Here is a 17,365-nt window from a genome sequence, read left to right as displayed (position 1 = left end):
ATTTTCAAGTCCAGTGCAATGAAGAACAAAGGGCAGAATGTCTCTAGAGTCTTAGAGCGTCAACCTGGATTTGCCGATATGAAAATTGCATTTAAAAAGTGACAGATTTGGGTCTGAAGTTCTATGCAGCCAAGTGTAGCTCAGAGTTCGTCTTAGTAGTCTTCATATAAGCTTGTGTATCACACACATCTTCCTCAGAGGATTTTGCCCAAAATCTACTTTGTATGTGTATGTGTGAATACACAGGTGTTTATGCTGGTTTGACATTGCAGGTGGTCCCAGCTAGTTACAGTATCTACAAGGTGAAATAGTCCTTTACGAATGTAAAATACATCAGTCTTTAGCTCATTAATCTTTTGATGTAGGTATTAACTGATTTTGGCCTAATGTTGGCTTGGGTATTAAGTAATTTTAGTGAAGAGAGGAAAAGAAGGCAGAATATATGTTGACTGATATATGCCATAAACCAACAGTAGGTTTGTCATTTTTTTGGTGCTGTGTTAAAGCCACTAGGTAATACATATGGAGCATATTTTCAAGTTGAGCATATTCTTTTCTTACAAGAAGCATTACAAATGATGGCAAATGAAACCCAGCCAGTTTAGACATGAATCTGTGTATTCTGTACGTACTCAGACTAGTTTTAAAGTATCTTAAAATATATAGGGTTTGGTGCAAAGTTAGGTTAGGTTGTCCCTTTTTTGGACAATGGGATAATTGCTTGGGAAATAGTTAATGCAACATGGAATTCCACAAAATTGCCCTGCTGCCTCTAAGCTAGCTGTTTTCCATACAGTGCAGTCACATCTGCTGTTTAGAAGATTCTACTGCAAAACTTTATAGACTCAAACCAGATGAATCCTAAACTAGATTCAAAGAAATGTTTCTATGTTATTTCTTCTGCAAGGATATAATCCTAGTAAGATTACTTGGTTTTAGGTAACCTTGAACTTAATAAATATTCATGTTGAAAGTGTGTTTATAAATAATTAACTTAATGTTTTGAATAATTTACAGAGCATGTGCACCAGAGGAAACCACATTTCATTTACTGCACCTATCACTGATGAGAGAATATATTGATTATGAATTTTCACCAGTAAAAGTAAGTTCTAATGGAGCTGTGATTAAATAAATGTGTGAGGTCTTTTTATGCAAACATGATAATAAAAATTATGCTCCTGTGTTTTTTTTGTTTTTTTTCCTTTTCCCCCCCCTCTCCCTCCCCAGGACAAGATTTCCTTTGAATATGATATTGAAAGGATAATAGATGATTGGATCTTAATGGGTTTCCTTGTAGGAAATGATTTTATTCCTCATCTACCTCATTTACACATTAATCATGATGCACTGCCGCTACTTTATAGAACATATATGGCTATCTTGCCAGAACTGGGAGGTAAGAACACTAAGTTTAGTTGTGGAAAGTAGAAACATTAACATTCCTGCGTTAATGTTTATTGACCTTTTTAGCCATGTTAGAATGTTTAGCGTTTAGTACATTTTCTTTCGACAGCCAGCAAGATTTCATTCTATTACCTATGGGGCATTTAAATAGAAATTTTAAAAAAATCGTTAATTTAAAAAATATACGTTATTTTCCCAATAGGCTACATAAATGAAAACGGGCACCTGAATTTAAAACGCTTTGAGAAATATCTCACAAGATTGTCAGATGTAAGTAACTTTGAAATTACAGTATAGTCTGTTGAATGTAATGTGTATATAGTGCCCTAAAATACACCATGCTGTAGTTTTAATGAACTGTTATATGACTGTGTTTTTACAAGTGGTTCAATCAGCTGTTTTATCATTTAACTGATGGGATCCAATCAGTTGTTGTCTGATATTATCATAACATAAAAGGAAAAAGATTGAATCATTTGATCTGTGCTTTAGCCAGCATCTTTTTAGTACTGCAAGTCAAGTAAGGGTTCACTGCTAGGAGTCGTGGTCCTCAATTCTCATTGAGCAATGAGTGGCAGTACTGGGCAAAGCATGCTGCAGGCAGCCCTATTCTTTGCTTCCCCTGCTGGTCAGTTTCTTGCGGGGTAGACTATGCCTGAAGGTCTTGGAGAGCAATATTTTTTGCAAGTTTTTTACGAAGATCACTGGCAAAGAGCAATGAAGCATTAGTGTCTCTGAGGCAGGCATCAGCATTCTTCATGAACTAACTGGCATACAGGAGGCAGTCCTGTTAAGTGCCACTGCAGTAATCCATCCTAGAGATGAGAAAAGGTATAGGCCATGTAGAAATGGAAAGGTCTCAGCCTTCTGCTGAACTTGGAAGGAGGAAATTCATCTGCTGTCCCTGCTTCAGCCCTGTCTTCTGATTCCTGGGTAGAACTATGAAAGTGTTGGGTGGTGGCACAAGATTGTATTACCCAGACCCTATAAACTTCTACTACTTCTAGAGTTGATAGTGAAGTGTGGAAGTTAACTAACTCTTTTTGTTACCCATTGCTGCCTTACTGAAAGAAAACAAAATATGGCTTGGGTATATGTTATATACTGCTAAGAAAAAAGATTTTTTATATTAATCTTAGTTTAGTTGTAGCTCTAGGGCAAAATGTTTACGTATGAATGACTCTAGATGTAATCTAATGCACCTACTAAAAAGACATTGTTAATTTGGTGTCCCTCAAATATTTCTAAACTTACTTTAATCTCTCTGCACAGTTTGATCGTGAACACTTCAGTGAAGTCTTTGTAGACCTAAAATGGTTTGAAAGTAAAGTAGGCAATAAATACCTCAATGAGGCAGCTGGTATTGCAGCAGAGGAAGCCAGAAAAAATAAGCAAAAGAAACAAAAGGTTAGTGTTTTCCGTGCACAGTTTTGGAAATAAGAATGTTACTTTTTGCAAATCAATAATTTTATCTTAGACAAATTAAATGGCATAAACCTATGTTTTGAGATTTTTGAGATCGGAAGCGGTAGTAAAATGTTACAGTTGAGGAGCTGCCTGTATGCATTGCTGGTTGTGAGTGATGAAATGGTTAAGTCAAGGTCAAGTTCTCACAATTTTTGAAATCTTTGTAAACCTGTAACTTAATGCTTTATGTCAATTTATCTGTTCCTCAACAGCAGCAAAACTTACTTCTGGGTGAGTTATGGTCCAACTTGCTATGCTTCATAATTTTACTTCTCAGTGCATAGCCTGCTGGAAGTTCTATATATTTCAGATATACTGATAGATCATTCATATGTGTCTCGGTATTGGCGACTATTTGACAATGAATGGGTAAATAGCCATTTCATCTGTGTGAGCTATCTCAGATTGGTTATTAAACTTGCAATTCTAGATATAACTAATTAATAAGGAACAGCACACTTCTCAGTATCTTGACTCTGCCCCACTGTCATGTTCCCCATCACCACCTCCATTGGCTATCCTTCAATATATGCCTTCAGCAGAGCGTAGAGTAGCAGCAGGAAATTCCTTCAAGCTTAATCTGTCACTGTATATCGTTATCCTGTTCTTTAGTGCAGTTTGTGGTTTGTAAGAGCAAGATGTTAGCTCTTCCTTTAATAAGGTATGCTTTATTTGTGGTTGTTTTCTTATTTGCCACAGAAGTTTGGAGCAGCTGTATAGTATTAGCTAGCCATCTTGACTGATCCTTTGAATGGCAGTGACAGTCAGGAGCTTGCATATCTCAGGTACAGGGGAAGAGGGCCAACTTAATGATTCTGCTTATTGAAAGCTACGCAGTGCTGTACACAAAAGACAGTGTGTAGTGTGAGAATGAAGTGAATGTTTGGCTTGTTTGACTCTCTAAAACACAACTTCTTGTATCCTTACTTCCCACAAAAGTAATTTGAACTCTCAAAAATTTACTGATTTAAAAATTTGATTGCATACCGGCGCTGTAGCACAATGCATGATGTAGGTAAAAATGCTTAAATGTGTACGGCGCAGTTTTGAAAATAGTTGTATTTTGGAAAACAAATATTCAGATATTTTTTAAAGGTAGTTGAGATTTTATTTGAGACTGCTCCTTTGTCTGATCCGTATGGATAAAATAATTTACCCTAGGCAATTACAAGAGAAGGAAATGTAATGGGTTTTATACAAAATAATAATAATATTTATACATCTTGATTATAGCATTTTGAGTTGCAGATTATACGGTTGTGAATGAGGTATGTGCATATTATTCTGTATTTTTACTTTATCTCAAATATTAATTTAATAGGCTCAGGAAAATTCTATATGTTTGGCTGCTTTAGAAAAAAACGAAGGTGAAGTTGTGACCCCGAAAAGTAAGTGCAAATAATTTTTCCATATACATATAGCAAAAAAACTTGTTAATTTGTCTATAGATTTGGAAGATGTGTAAGAATTTCATGTCAGAGGTGACCTTAATCTAAATGAAAGAGTTATGTAGTCAGCTGTTGGGAAATGGAACTGCATATCACTGGCTTATGGTGAGAGGGAGTGGGGCTAAAGCTTTTGAAGAGCTTCTTACCTGACCGGTATTTCCATGGTGAATTAAAGAAATGAATGAGCAAATCTTCAACAACATTATGTTTTTGATAATTGTACCACTGATAATTGCCTAGGTATTTTATTATACAGGTGGGGACAAATGAACAGATTTTTATATGGCTTTGGCGTTCTTGGTTGTGTTGGTTATGTTTTTAAACTCATTCCACTCATGGGAAATGTCTTTTGCTCATGTTTCGGAATTTAATGTCAAAAATGTCTAAATATTACTCCATGATATAAGATGGTGTTGCTGAAAAAAGATTAAATTTAAAAATTTATTTTAATGTTTTCTTAAATTATTTTCTGATGGTTTGTATTCTTTTCTCTCTTCTTGTAATTGGACTAAAAAATGGGTTGCCTGTCTTTAAAGGGGAAAAAAAAAAGTTCCAGACTTTCTCTGGTTAAAGATTTTGTTTGATTGTTTCATGTTATTTTCAGTGCAAGGAAGGTATGAGCACCTGTAACTGTGAATTGAGGAATAAAGTTAAGGCACTAAGTCAAAACTGAATGTCTTCAAACCTTTCTGTAGTAGAGAAGTGAATGTTAATCCTTTTTCTTTTTTTTTTTTCTTTTTTTTTTTTGTGACTGCTTTTTCAGCTGTGTTGGAAGATGAACCAGAAGATGATGATTTGTTTGAAACTGAGTTTAGGCAATACAAAAGAACTTACTACATGACTAAAATGGGTGTAGAAGTAGTTTCTGAGTAAGTGTATGCTTTTTCTTTGTTTTTTTATCTTGTTCTTTTTTTTATTTAAAAAACACAAAAGAGAAGTCTTTGCATATGTCTAATACAAGACAGAATATTCATTCACGTCAAAAGCAGAGAACATATGGCAGTATACTGCAGCGGTGATGCTTTTGGTTAATGCAAGAAGAGCTGCAAGTCAGGTTTTCTGTAACAAGTATTTGAGGACCAGAGAGAAAATATCCATTAGTATTACATGAATCTAGAAAACCATGGTCTTGTTAGGTTGCCAAAATGCTCTATCTTCATTCCTATGTACCAAGGTGCTAAGTAATTTTTATATACCAGTGAAAATGAGAAAAACTAATGAGTATCTTTACTTTTTCTTTTAAGTGACTTCTTGGCTGATCAAGCTGAATGTTACGTCCAGGCAATACAATGGATTTTGCATTATTATTACCATGGAGTTCAGTCATGGAGCTGGTAAGAAAAATTGTCAAATGAGAAACTGTTTCAATATTGAGCTATATTTCACTGTGTATGCTGTGAATGTTTAATGTAGTTCTGTTTGTTTCTGATCTGTGAACACTGCTGTGCTATAATTAAGTAACTTAAGGGTTTTTTTCCCCTGCAGGTATTATCCTTATCATTATGCACCTTATCTGTCAGATATTTGCAACATCGGCGAACTCAAAATCAAATTTGAACTGGGAAAACCTTTCATGCCATTTGAACAGCTTCTTGCTGTACTTCCAGCAGCTAGCAAAGATCTGCTACCTAAATGCTACCAGGTAGGATTTAGAATTAGATTGCATTTATTTATTGCTTACTGGTTGTCTGCTTTATTTTGAAGTAACTCTTCTCTTGATATTTTTGCGTGTCCTTTTAGTTATCTTCTACCTCTAAATTTTAGATGTATGGTTAAATACTTCTATTTCTTACTATTCTTAGTATATTGTAAAGTTAGTAATAAATACAAAACTTAGCATTTGCTAAGCAATTCCAGACTAGGACAGTTAAATGATAAATGTTGAATTCCTGTTCAGCCTTGCATTGTTTTTAATACCAGCCTTCCTCTATCTCTTCCTAAAATTAGTGCTGAATTGTCTCTGATATTGTTTAATTCCTCTATTGTATTTTCCTAGCATTTGATGATCAGTCAAGACTCTCCTATTATAGAATATTATCCACCAGATTTTAAAACTGACCTAAATGGAAAACAGCAAGAATGGGAAGCTGTGGTATTAATCCCGTTTATTGATGAGGTAAGTTCTTTCAACGTCTGCTGTCTATAAAAGCTTCATAACACGTCTGCTAAACTTCTTAATTAATGAACAGTTAGACATGCAATTAAATGGAAGGTTAAATTAACACTTGATAAGACCACAGAAAAATACAAATGTTTGCTGCGTGGAGAGTAAGGCTAGATTAAGTTATCACAAGCAAAATTAGCTTCAATTGGCAGAAGTCTTAAGTAAGGGATGTGGACTTTTTGTTGTTTGTTCATGTTTTTAATCAGCTATTCAAATATTTAGTTTCAGATTTTTTGAGAAAAAAATTCTATTCCTATATACATATAAAAATACAGAATGTCTGTAGGTAAAAGAAACACCTGGGAAAAAAACCAGTCTTGTTACAGAAAATCTCTTCGCGTGAACCAGTAATGGGTAGAAGACTTTAAGTACAAATCAAACAGTAAAACATTAACAGAGAGGAATAGAATAGTAACATTATATCCCTTTGAATATAGGGTAACAGTATTACGTTGTTGTAATATCTTTTATCAGATTAAATTTGAGCACATTAAAGAGTGGATGAAAGTAAAAGTGCAGATTAGCTGTTAACATATAGACAGGTGGTGGCGTGTGCCTGTCAAGTGTTTCCATAGTTCGCAGTGAAAGGTTGACAGGACTTAGTCTTCTCACAAAAGACAACAGTTGCTACTTGAATGACTCATAAGGTTTTGAAGCTTTTTCAATCGTTATTTTGCAGAAATTTATGATGACATCTAAAAATCTTTTTAATATTTCTTTGTATGTTAAATGTAAAAGGCAAAATATGGCTAGCCTTTGGAAACATATTTGCAAAAAGGTAATCTTTATTCTCCAAAGCCATTCCATTGTAATTGTCCTATTTTTAGTGGAGAGCTGGGACATGAGGAAGGGTGAGCCTTCAATTAGAAAATTAACACATTAACCAGAAAAGTGCAGGTATCCACTTTCCCAATGTAGATGTTTCCGTGCTAATTTTTGTTGCCAGTTTCACATACACTAACTTCTCTAAAATTTAGAAACGACTGCTGCAGGCCATGGAATCCTGTAATAAGTGCCTAAAAGAAGAGGAGAAACAAAGAAATACTCACAGTACTTGCTTAATGTACTGGTATGACAAAGATGCAGAGTTCCAGTACATGTCACCATGGCCAGAGAAATTCCCTGCGATAGAAAGATGTCATACGAGGTAATGCTGGCATAACTATTTTACAGTAGGCTGAAAGTAGTTAGAATACTTTTATTAGCGTTTTAACTAAAGCTTGTATATGCCAATATATACACTGAATAATTTAAAATGTTGAATTAGATGTTGCTTGTTGTGGATGGCACGGTAAAAATATTTGTCCCTTTTCTTTAAATGTTGCTTTGCAAAACAGATGAACCAATGCTAAGTCTGCAGGAACATTCTGGAGAATTACTAAACTTTGTATGACACAGAGGATGAAAGACTGGTACAAGTATCTGATAATAGTGATGATTTATCAGCACACTAATTCCAGACCATTTGTAAAAAAAAATGTAAGCATTTGGGTCCAGTACGGAGAGTTTGAACACAAGTGTGCTGTTCGCTTTCCTCCCACTGAAAGTAGCCAGCTTTATTTAACACAAACTGAGGTGTCAAGATTAAATGGAAACATAACATTAACAGTAGTCAAACTTAAAGCAAACTAGGGGAGGAATACCTGTTGCAGGATTACGCTCAGTGAATAATGAATAGTTGTGAAGATGAATACCATATGGAACCATTGCTAGTATAGAATTTGACAATAACAATGAATTAAAATAGTGAGATTGGGACATACCATGGCTTGAAGTTTTGTCTTTTTCTTAATGAGTAGTCTCTTTGCATGGGTTTTTATAGTCCTTTGTATAGGTTTCAAGTGGCTTAAATTAATTGCCACCTTACAGGAAATTGAAAGGATTTGTCAATTAATGAATGTTTGAATGAGTAATGAGAGTTCCTAGAGCTGAAGGTCAATCTGTATGAGCAAATGTTGTGCAACTTGTTTTTTAGGTATAAAACAATACCTTTGGATGCTTGGCATGTAGAAATAACCCACAATAAGATAACTAAAATCAACAAGAGTGCATTATATTTTTGTGGATTTCCTACTTTAAAGCACATTAAACATAAGGTAAAAGATATCTCTCCTCTGGCATTTTCAATTGTATTTAATAGATAACTATGTAAGAGTTCAAGTAAGTTTTATATTTTATGTTTTTACCCAGTTCTATCTTAGAAAAAGTGGCGTACAGGTGTTTCAGCAAAGCAGCCATGGAGAGAACATGATGTTAGAAATCATAGCTGACGAGAACTCAAAAGAACAGGTAAGCATTCAGCTCCTAAGGGGAAAAACAAAAAACAAAAAAACCAAACAAACAGAAAAAAAACTTGTCATAAAAAGACTGAATTTGTTAACTAGTCAGATTTGACATGTTGGTTATTTATATCTTCTCGATAGTGTATTATAGGAGAAAAACATTTAGAGTAGTACTGAAAAAGTTTAAAAAAATTTTAAAACCCAAATATTTCTTAAAAAATAGTTAAATATATTGAATAGTTAATTTAAAAGAATATCTTTATATTTTAAAAAACTTTATTTTACCAGTAATGCTTTGATTTCAAAATGAGCTTTATATATAAGTTGTTAAAATTTGATTGATAGAAAGGAAGGTGAAATACGGCTTTATGCTCAAGGCCATAGAATTAATTGCTGGAGTAGGAACGCTGAAGTTCTTAGCTCCTAGCCCAAAATTGAGACCATAAGGTGGTAGTATTCTTGGTATATATTTTGAAAACATCAGCTGAATCAGTTCACTGAAAACATCGAGGATATTAGTTTACACTGAAAGCTTTTGTTGACTGTTGGAGTCAATAGTAAAAAATAAAGTTCATTAGGATTAAAATGCTAAATTTGTGTAGGGAACAGTTTAGAATTTTGGGAATTTGCTGAAAGATTTAAATTTTTCCTGACTTGAGAATGTTAAATGTCAATCTCCTTAGTAGAGTTTCTGGCATTTCTCTGTGGTAGCTGTCAGATGTTTTCAGGTAAGGAGTTGGTGAGACTCACTCCTGACTAATTAATAGTTGGAAATGGTATAAATGTAAGGAAGCAGAGTTTCCAGACCAGTGTCCCTAGTCTTTTGTGTAGCTGAGTATATAGACACTTTTTCTTTTTTAGTCGGTCCCTTTTCATTAACAAAGCAGACCTTCTACTTAAATGAGACTGTTTGACAGAGGAATTAAGGGAAAGAGTTGATGCAGAGACATTAAGAAGCAAAATATTTTTTCTAAATCCTTTAAAAGCCAGCTCTATTTCGTAATCAAAAATATCAGGTAGCAAAAACAAATCCAAGAAAAGAAAAAAGTTTCAGAGATAAATAAATAAATAAAACCAGGAAAGGAGAGAGGAGGAAAACAACAAGATACTATTTTACAGTAGAGAGATAGGGAGAGTGAATATTCAAGATACGTGGCAAAGAGAATTTAATAAGCTACAATAATAGATTAAAAAATAGCAGAAACTCATTGGAGAAATAGAACATAATGTGAGACTAAAATTACAGATGCTAGCAAAATCCTGGACATAAGTGCTGTTTCTTTATTTCAGTGAGATACAAAATATTTTACTAATCTCAAATTGTCAGTTTGATTATTGTATCCCACAGACACAAATAGCTCTAAGCAATTTAACAAAAAAAGTACACAGTAAGCCTATACCAGAAATGTAAATCAAGCCAGGTCTTACAACTAACATATGCTGTATGTAAAGAACCACACTTGGAATACAGTACTTTGTCCTAAAAATGAAATATGATTCTCCATTTCTAATAGAGATTATGTATCAAAATATAATTTAATAAGCTAAAATGAGCTTTTTATTCTGCAAGAAAACCTGTTCTTTAACTAGAGTAGTTTTTATTGCAAAAACAGTTTGAAAATATTTTAACAAAAATCTTTTAATATAATTAAACAGTTAGTAACTTCTGTTGTTTTTTTTTTTTTTTCCAGATGGTAGAAAATGTTGCCAGTTCGGTACTCGGAAAGCGTGTTTTTGTTAACTGGCCACACCTTGAAGAAGCCCGAGTTGTTGCTGTGTCAGACGGAGAAACTAAGTAAGAGACATTTCATAGATCGTTGTTTGTTGTCTTCATTGTTCTATTCAAAATAATTCCTTAGGCTGTACAAAAGTTCTGGTTTTATTGTAATACTTGCTAGCAGCAAATTGGTCTAGGCGTATCAAAGGCAGATTGGTGGAAGAACCTTTGTTTAACATTGTTCTGAGGTTTGGTAATCTCTGTAGAAGTCTAGTCCTTCAGTATTTTGCTATAGATGCAGAAGTTTGGGAGAGCTCATTCTTAACTTCGAGGGAAAAATGCATGATCGGAAATCCACACAGAATAATGTAAAAGAGAACATTTCTATACAATCTTCCTTTCAGCACATGCAGTGGTATTTTTTATAAAAAACATGCTGTGTGACCTGTTGTGGAAGGGGTAGCGAAAACGATGCTGCAGGTTTTCCATGTCCTTAACAAGTAATTTCTAACTATTTTAAGTTTTGCTCACAGTTGGTTATGTCTAGATTAATCTTACTTGGTTAAAATCATACCTGTCATAATATTCTCAAGGTTTTATTTGGAAGAACCACATGGCACACAGAAGCTTTACATGGGAAATGCAGTGCCCCCAACTAAAGTGGCATTTGTTGGAGATAAGGAACAAAGCATGTGGTTAAAAGAAGTTCAAGGCATTTCAGAGCAGTAAGTAACTTTGAAGATTAAAGTGTAACTTAGCATTTTATAACTTAGCTATGTTTTGTTGCTGTGTTACAGACCTAAATAGCAGAGAAGAGCTGCTGCATACTTGATGATAAAGGTTTAATGAGTCTGCTGGAACTTAAAAAAACAACATAAGAGCTTATGTTGAAATTTCAGAATATATGGAGTTAGTCCCTAGATATTTAAAGTTAGATGCAGTTACAAAAGAATTCTCAAATGAATGAGTTTCAGTATTTACTCTCCCACTCAATTTTCTGTTCTGGTCTTAGTAATCTTCAGTTGTAGGAAGTATATAGAATGGAGTCATACAGTATCAAGTTACAATAGCTTAGCATGGTTAAATTTGAATACAGCTCTTGCTCTTTTAGAGTGTGGGTGCCCGGTGGAACACAACTGAGTTACCATAGCATGCCATTTTATTATCTGTCATTTGAGTTAACTACCTTAATTACCCTTAACCCTTCCCACTGTAAAGGTAAAATGTGTTTAAATTAACACACTTACCTATATAGTGATGGCTGTGCAACAATGGGTAAGCAATTGGTTAAGCCATTTATTCTGGGTATTTTTTATAAAACAGGAAGAAAAATATTAGAATCCTTTTGTTAAGAGTTTTTTGTTTGGTTTTTTTTTTATTTCAAGAAATTAATTCCACCCTCTTGGTTCAGTTCTGTTTATTGTAATCAATCTAAATGTTCTGTTTTGTATTCAGTTACCAGAGAAGAAAAGGAATAATTATTCATGAAGCATCAATAGTTGTGTATGCTCAGTTACTCACTGGTAATAGATATCAACTAAACCAAAATGGAGAAGTTTATTTGGAGAAGCAGTGGTCAAAACAAGTTCTTCCTTTTGTTTACCAAACTGTTGTCAAGGTAAATATACACATAGCGCATAAATATACACATTGCACATAGCTCCTACTCCATTGGGGTAGGAAGGGCGGGGAAGAGTGTATGCTCCTTTAAAACAAAAGAATGAACAAAAATAAGCATCTTACATTAATATAATTGTATAAAAAAATGTAACTTGATTGAGCAAGTATTTTGTCACAAAATTTGGGACCCTATTGCACAATTCAGAGATCTTACTGAAAAAATGGCTTGTGTCCTCTTTTTACTGATGATATTTTGAATGAAGTACAGTAGTGGTGCTCTACGAGGTAGCATAGTTGCTTGTATAACAGCATTTCTAATATAGCATTAACTACTTTGCCTTCAGTGAATTATTTCAGATTCAGATAATGTTTTAGAATAAGCGTCTATTTATATGAACATTTTAATTATTCTACTGGAATGGAATGATATTTAACATTATCAATTTTGTCTTTTTCATGTAGGATATCAAAGCCTTTGACTCTCGTTTTTCAAAAATCAAAACTTTGGATGACTTGTTTCCTCCTGGAAGTACAGCCTTTATGCTGGGATCTCCTTACTATGGCTGCATGGGAGAAGTTAGTTCCAATAATTTAGTATTTTTTTTCCCCTAGATTTCTTTATTTGCAAGCCTAAAATAATCTAAGATGTTGCGTGGCAGTAGTGGTCATTTGCTAGCTAAAATTTTAAATCAAAGATTCCCTGATGGTTTAGTCAGAGGAGGAGGGGGTTCTTCTGCTTCCCCTATTTCTGTTGCTGGCATAACAGGAAAAAGGTAGCATAGCTTGAATGCAGGATTATTTTTATTAATTATTTGGGATAATTTGCAATACATAGAGTTTCCATTTTGGACTATTTTCAGTCATGTATTCCTTTGATTTAGTGCTGTTTGATGGCCTCTATGAGGAAGCAGTGTACAGGTCATGGCAAGATGATGAATCGCAAAGCATCTCTGTGCCTACTGCAGCAAAAATGTTGATAAAGTACATCACAAGGTCTAGTATTCAAAGACTGCTGTTTTTAAATAACATTTTTAAGGTGTTGTGTTTCTCTCTAAGGTTCAAGATTCACGTGATGTGATCACAGAAGGTAGAATTCGTGTAGTTTTCAATATTCCGTGTGAACCCCAGCTTGATCCTTTGATACAGAACCAGCATGTAAGTGCTTCTGGTTTTCTAGTAAAAGCTTAAATGATGTGTCAGATATATTTTGCAATGGTAAATGTCTTTAAGGGATGCTTCCATATTATTCATTTGCCTTTTGTATAAAAATCCTTATCCTTTGGGAATCACCAATATTTTTTTGTTTTTTTTGTTTTAAAGAAATACTCTGTGAAGTACAATCCTGCATATATTTTAGCCAGCCGTCTTGGAGTGAGTGGATATCTCGTCTCCAGATTTACAGGGAGTATCTTTATTGGAAGAGGATCAAAGAAAAAGTAAGTTCTCTTCGTGAATTTTGAATGTAGAGAAGCTTCTAATACAACGCTACAGAATTTCTGCTATGTTTAAGTGCTGTTCTTATCAGGTGTATAACTGTTTTGTGATGTGAAGCTTTCTTTAAAGTATATTTGCTGTAAACTAAATTCATATGCAGTGTTTTTCTCTCCTATCACAAGCTTCTTTTTAATTTTTGTTTGCTGGAGAGTTGTTCTGTTGGCTTTAGTATTGTAGAAAGACATAAATTGACTTTCCTGGTTAGCTGGTTGCATAATTGAAGCAGGAGTTTGAACTGACTTTGTCACACTGAGAATAAAAAGTGGAATTGGGATCGAATTTCATTGTACTTATCATTACTGCTAGTATAAAGGGATAATAATTATATCTGTAATTTTTTTTTAAGAACTAGTTAAGACTAAAACTGCTTAAAATATATAAGGGAGGCAATCCCTATAGTTCTCTGAATGTCAGAATTGTGGTTTCGTAGGACAGCTCACTAAAGAAGTGGTTGATGCATGAGCATCTTCTTGTGATTTAATATGTACGTTTGTTCCCCACTGATTGTTCAAGGACATCCTTCTACATCTTGGTAAATGCCAGGTAGATTGTGATTGATTAGATCTCAGTTGAGGAAGGAGGGTAAAATATTTCCTGCCCTCCTTTGCAATAAGATATGTTCATGCATATGGACAGCTACCATAGCACAGCTTATGTCCTGTAACATTTCCAGCTGTCGCGATGCTAACAAGTAAACAATACAATGGATTTAATTTTTCTGTGGTTTAAGGCTGAGGATGCATGTTCATGTGGTTTTTAATGTATGTATTCACACACATATATATTATTGCAAGTTAATAAACTTTTCTTTCCAGTCCTCATGGAGATCACAAAGCAAATGTGGGGCTAAACCTGAAGTTCAATAAGAAAAATGAAGAAGTTCCTGGCTATACTAAGAAAGTTGGAAATGAATGGATGTATTCTTCTGCAGTAGAACAACTACTTGCTGAGTATTTAGAAAGGTAAATATGAACTTCATCCAAAGTATCCACCTTCGTATCAGTCTTCAGATTTTGTCCTGTGGACACATACCTTTTAAGAACTGATGAGTTTGCTTTTGGAGATTGCTTGATGGAATTTCTTTTATTCCAATATTCTCCTTCCAACAGTCTCTCCTTCCAAGGAGAAGCATGTTTTGGGATAGAGTAATTTTGTCAGCAGCTTACCCTTAACAATTGAACAGTATGACACTAAATTAAGTAAAACCAAAATCCCTCTGGGCTCCAGAAATTTTGGAGCCTGTCAAACTTAGTTTTGATCAGGGTTTTTTGTGGTATATTTTGATGTGAAACTAAATTTGTCTTCCATTTATTTTTTTTAGAGTTCCTGAACTATTTAATTACATAGCCAAGAATAGCCAGGAAGATATCTTCTATGAAGATGACATTTGGCCTGGAGAGGATGAGAATGGGTAAGCAATCTTTCTCCTTCCCCTCCGAATAAGTAGAATAAAAGCTGACAACATTGTGAAATTGGTGGTGATCATATAGTGGCTGCTATGTAACTGAAACCTTGCTGTTCCTTGAGCAGCGTGATTGTTCAGTGATGACTCTGAAAAAATTATCAGAATGTGGTACATTCCAATTGTGGAGTCCAAGTTTCTGTCAGGCTCCTATCTCAAGTCCAATGAATGAGAAATCTAATTTCAATGGCTCCTTCATAATTCTTGCTTTTAAAGTAACCTTCAGTAAGCATACTTATGAATAGTCACAAAGTCACCAAAAGATCATTTTTGGAAAATAAGCAATAATTACTTTAATTGTTTAAGGTCACTTTGAATTTGAAAAATAACATGTACAGAATATGAAGTACTTCGCACACTTTTAGTATACATTCAGTCAGCTTCATGGGAGACAAGGAGCAACCTTGGTTCCAAATACAGTATAGTTACATTAAAAAAGCTTTTATTATTAGCTAGTAAGCCCTATTCACGGGCATGAGTTGGTAAGTCTGCATGATGCTGTACTCCGCAGGACTCTTACCAGGCGAATATACCATTGTGGGACTCTTCTACTGTAAGAATCTCACATTTGTGCTCCATAGTACCAGAGAGGCATGCCCTGAAGTTCTTTCTTACTGTGTTGTGAGAAACAGCTGCTCACAGAACCTTTAATCACAGTTGGACATGGTTAGTTGGTTGGATGCAAATGTCATTTACTGAATACTTTTAAATAATTTCTTGGTGGGTTTTTTGGTTAGGTTTTGTGGGGGTTTTTTGTTGGTGTTTTTTTTTTTCCTGAGACAAAACTTCAGGTTATAGTTTTGAAACAGTATTGCATGATTCAGTTAGATTTTTTTTTTTTTTTTGTAAACTCATACAGAACTCTTAAATTCTGTTACTTTATGAATGTATACAAGCGTTGTGCCTATATCATAATACTTGACTGATTACGTCAGGGAACATGGTAAAATGCTTAGTTTATGCAGTTAAAAGTTTTAATTCATGTCCTTTTTCATTTAGAGCTGAGAAAGTTCAAGAAATTGTTGCCTGGTTAAAGGCACATCCTGTGTCTGCATTGTCTCGCTCATCTTGTGACTTGCAAATTTTGGATGCAGCCATTGTTGAGAAAATTGAAGAAGAAATAGAGAAGTGCAAGGTATGCAGCTTGACATCATTGTGAGCAGGGGTGAACTAAAAAGCAGCTGCTCATTATTTTCTAAGCTTTTGAATTAGAATAAGACAATTGAAGATTACTTGTCATTCCAAAGAAAAAGAATACAGAATGTAATGAAAGATCTGAATTTGTAATGTGAATTGTCCCAGAAATTTAGAAGAGCTCATTATTAATCTTTTCAATCAATTCACTCTTTTTGAGGCAATTCGGCAGCATTAGGCCATACTCTGAACTCTGCCTTTGGGTGATTTCAGAAAGGAACAGGTGTCAGTATATATTATGAACTACTGAATTGCTGTTTCTAAGTGCAATCCCAGCTGTTCTTCCCTTGCGGTTTCTCTTTGGTCTGAGGAAAATTAGAAGGTTGTTTCCTGAAGGCCAGATCAAAAAAGGGGCCAAGGAAATTACTAAAGCAAAAGCTAAAGACAAAGCCACATGAAATAATGGGCTGATTTCTTTGAAATTACTTGCAAGGACACGATAATAAAATTGGTTTGCATTCTGGAATTAGCCAAACAATGCAAAGGCTTTGGTAAGAAATCGGTCATGTTTTAAAAACTGGACTTAGTCATCCTAAAGACTTCATGAAAGCTGTATACCTTTATCTAAAAGAAACAGAAGAATTCTACATTATCTTTTCAGGTGTTTTGTTGTACCTGAAATCCAGTGTTGGTCCCTACACTAGTTTGTAATGACTTTCTGTTCTTTTCCTTTAGCAGAGAAAGAGCAACAAGAAGGTGCGAGTAACTGTGAAACCCCATTTGCTGTACAGAGTAAGTGATGTGAAAAGGTTTTTTTAGAAGTTAAGTTGTCCAGATCATATTTATTTTACCTAAGCTTACCAGCTTTCAGAGAGTGGAATTTTAGGATGTTATTGACGGAAGAAAAAGTTTTATGATGCCTTCTAGAAAATCAATTTAAGAACAGTAGTCTGTCTCTAAAAGGAGAGAATTTCTACTAACTACAAACTCCGTCATGTGTTATACTGACTCACAGTTCTCTTCTACCTTCTGTCCTTCATGCTTCTACAGTTCTTATTGGTTGTATAATGAAGGCAAAATAAAATGTACTTTCCATTTGTCTCTTCTTCCCTCTTTTGCTTTTTGTTCAGTTCTTGACGTATGACCAACTGCTCATCTTGCCTGGTATTT

General features: G+C 34.4%; 1 protein-coding gene across 27 annotated transcripts in view; it reads left to right on the top strand.

Annotated features, from left to right (window-relative positions):
* Positions 1-17,365, top strand: part of XRN1 (5'-3' exoribonuclease 1) — a 45,389-nt gene that overhangs the window by 7,192 nt on the left and 20,832 nt on the right. For 24 of the 27 annotated variants that reach the window (XR_012674845.1, XR_012674844.1, XR_012674843.1 and 21 more), the window contains 22 exons: positions 1,018-1,105; positions 1,231-1,399; positions 1,610-1,677; positions 2,680-2,814; positions 4,196-4,262; positions 5,086-5,191; positions 5,567-5,656; positions 5,808-5,964; positions 6,319-6,438; positions 7,464-7,633; positions 8,462-8,582; positions 8,677-8,775; positions 10,460-10,563; positions 11,079-11,210; positions 11,941-12,103; positions 12,568-12,681; positions 13,162-13,260; positions 13,426-13,541; positions 14,415-14,561; positions 14,921-15,010; positions 16,061-16,196; positions 16,931-16,987. Coding sequence is in view for 19 of the 27 variants with exons in the window: in XM_075158290.1 (XP_075014391.1) it covers positions 1,018-1,105; positions 1,231-1,399; positions 1,610-1,677; positions 2,680-2,814; positions 4,196-4,262; positions 5,086-5,191; positions 5,567-5,656; positions 5,808-5,964; positions 6,319-6,438; positions 7,464-7,633; positions 8,462-8,582; positions 8,677-8,775; positions 10,460-10,563; positions 11,079-11,210; positions 11,941-12,103; positions 12,568-12,681; positions 13,162-13,260; positions 13,426-13,541; positions 14,415-14,561; positions 14,921-15,010; positions 16,061-16,196; positions 16,931-16,987 (2,548 nt within the window). In the remaining 8 variants the exon portion in view is untranslated. Of the gene's footprint in view, positions 1-1,017; positions 1,106-1,230; positions 1,400-1,609; positions 1,678-2,679; positions 2,815-4,195; positions 4,263-5,085; positions 5,192-5,566; positions 5,657-5,807; positions 5,965-6,318; positions 6,439-7,463; positions 7,634-7,823; positions 8,357-8,461; positions 8,583-8,676; positions 8,776-10,459; positions 10,564-11,078; positions 11,211-11,940; positions 12,104-12,567; positions 12,682-13,161; positions 13,261-13,425; positions 13,542-14,414; positions 14,562-14,920; positions 15,011-16,060; positions 16,197-16,930; positions 16,988-17,365 lie in introns of those variants that run through there. The other 3 variants (XM_075158279.1, XM_075158285.1, XM_075158295.1) reach the window with 3 other exon arrangements.

Source organism: Calonectris borealis, chromosome 9 (assembly GCF_964195595.1).
Source record: "Calonectris borealis chromosome 9, bCalBor7.hap1.2, whole genome shotgun sequence".
Classification (NCBI taxonomy): domain Eukaryota; kingdom Metazoa; phylum Chordata; class Aves; order Procellariiformes; family Procellariidae; genus Calonectris; species Calonectris borealis.
This window is presented reverse-complemented; position numbering and strand designations above follow the sequence as displayed.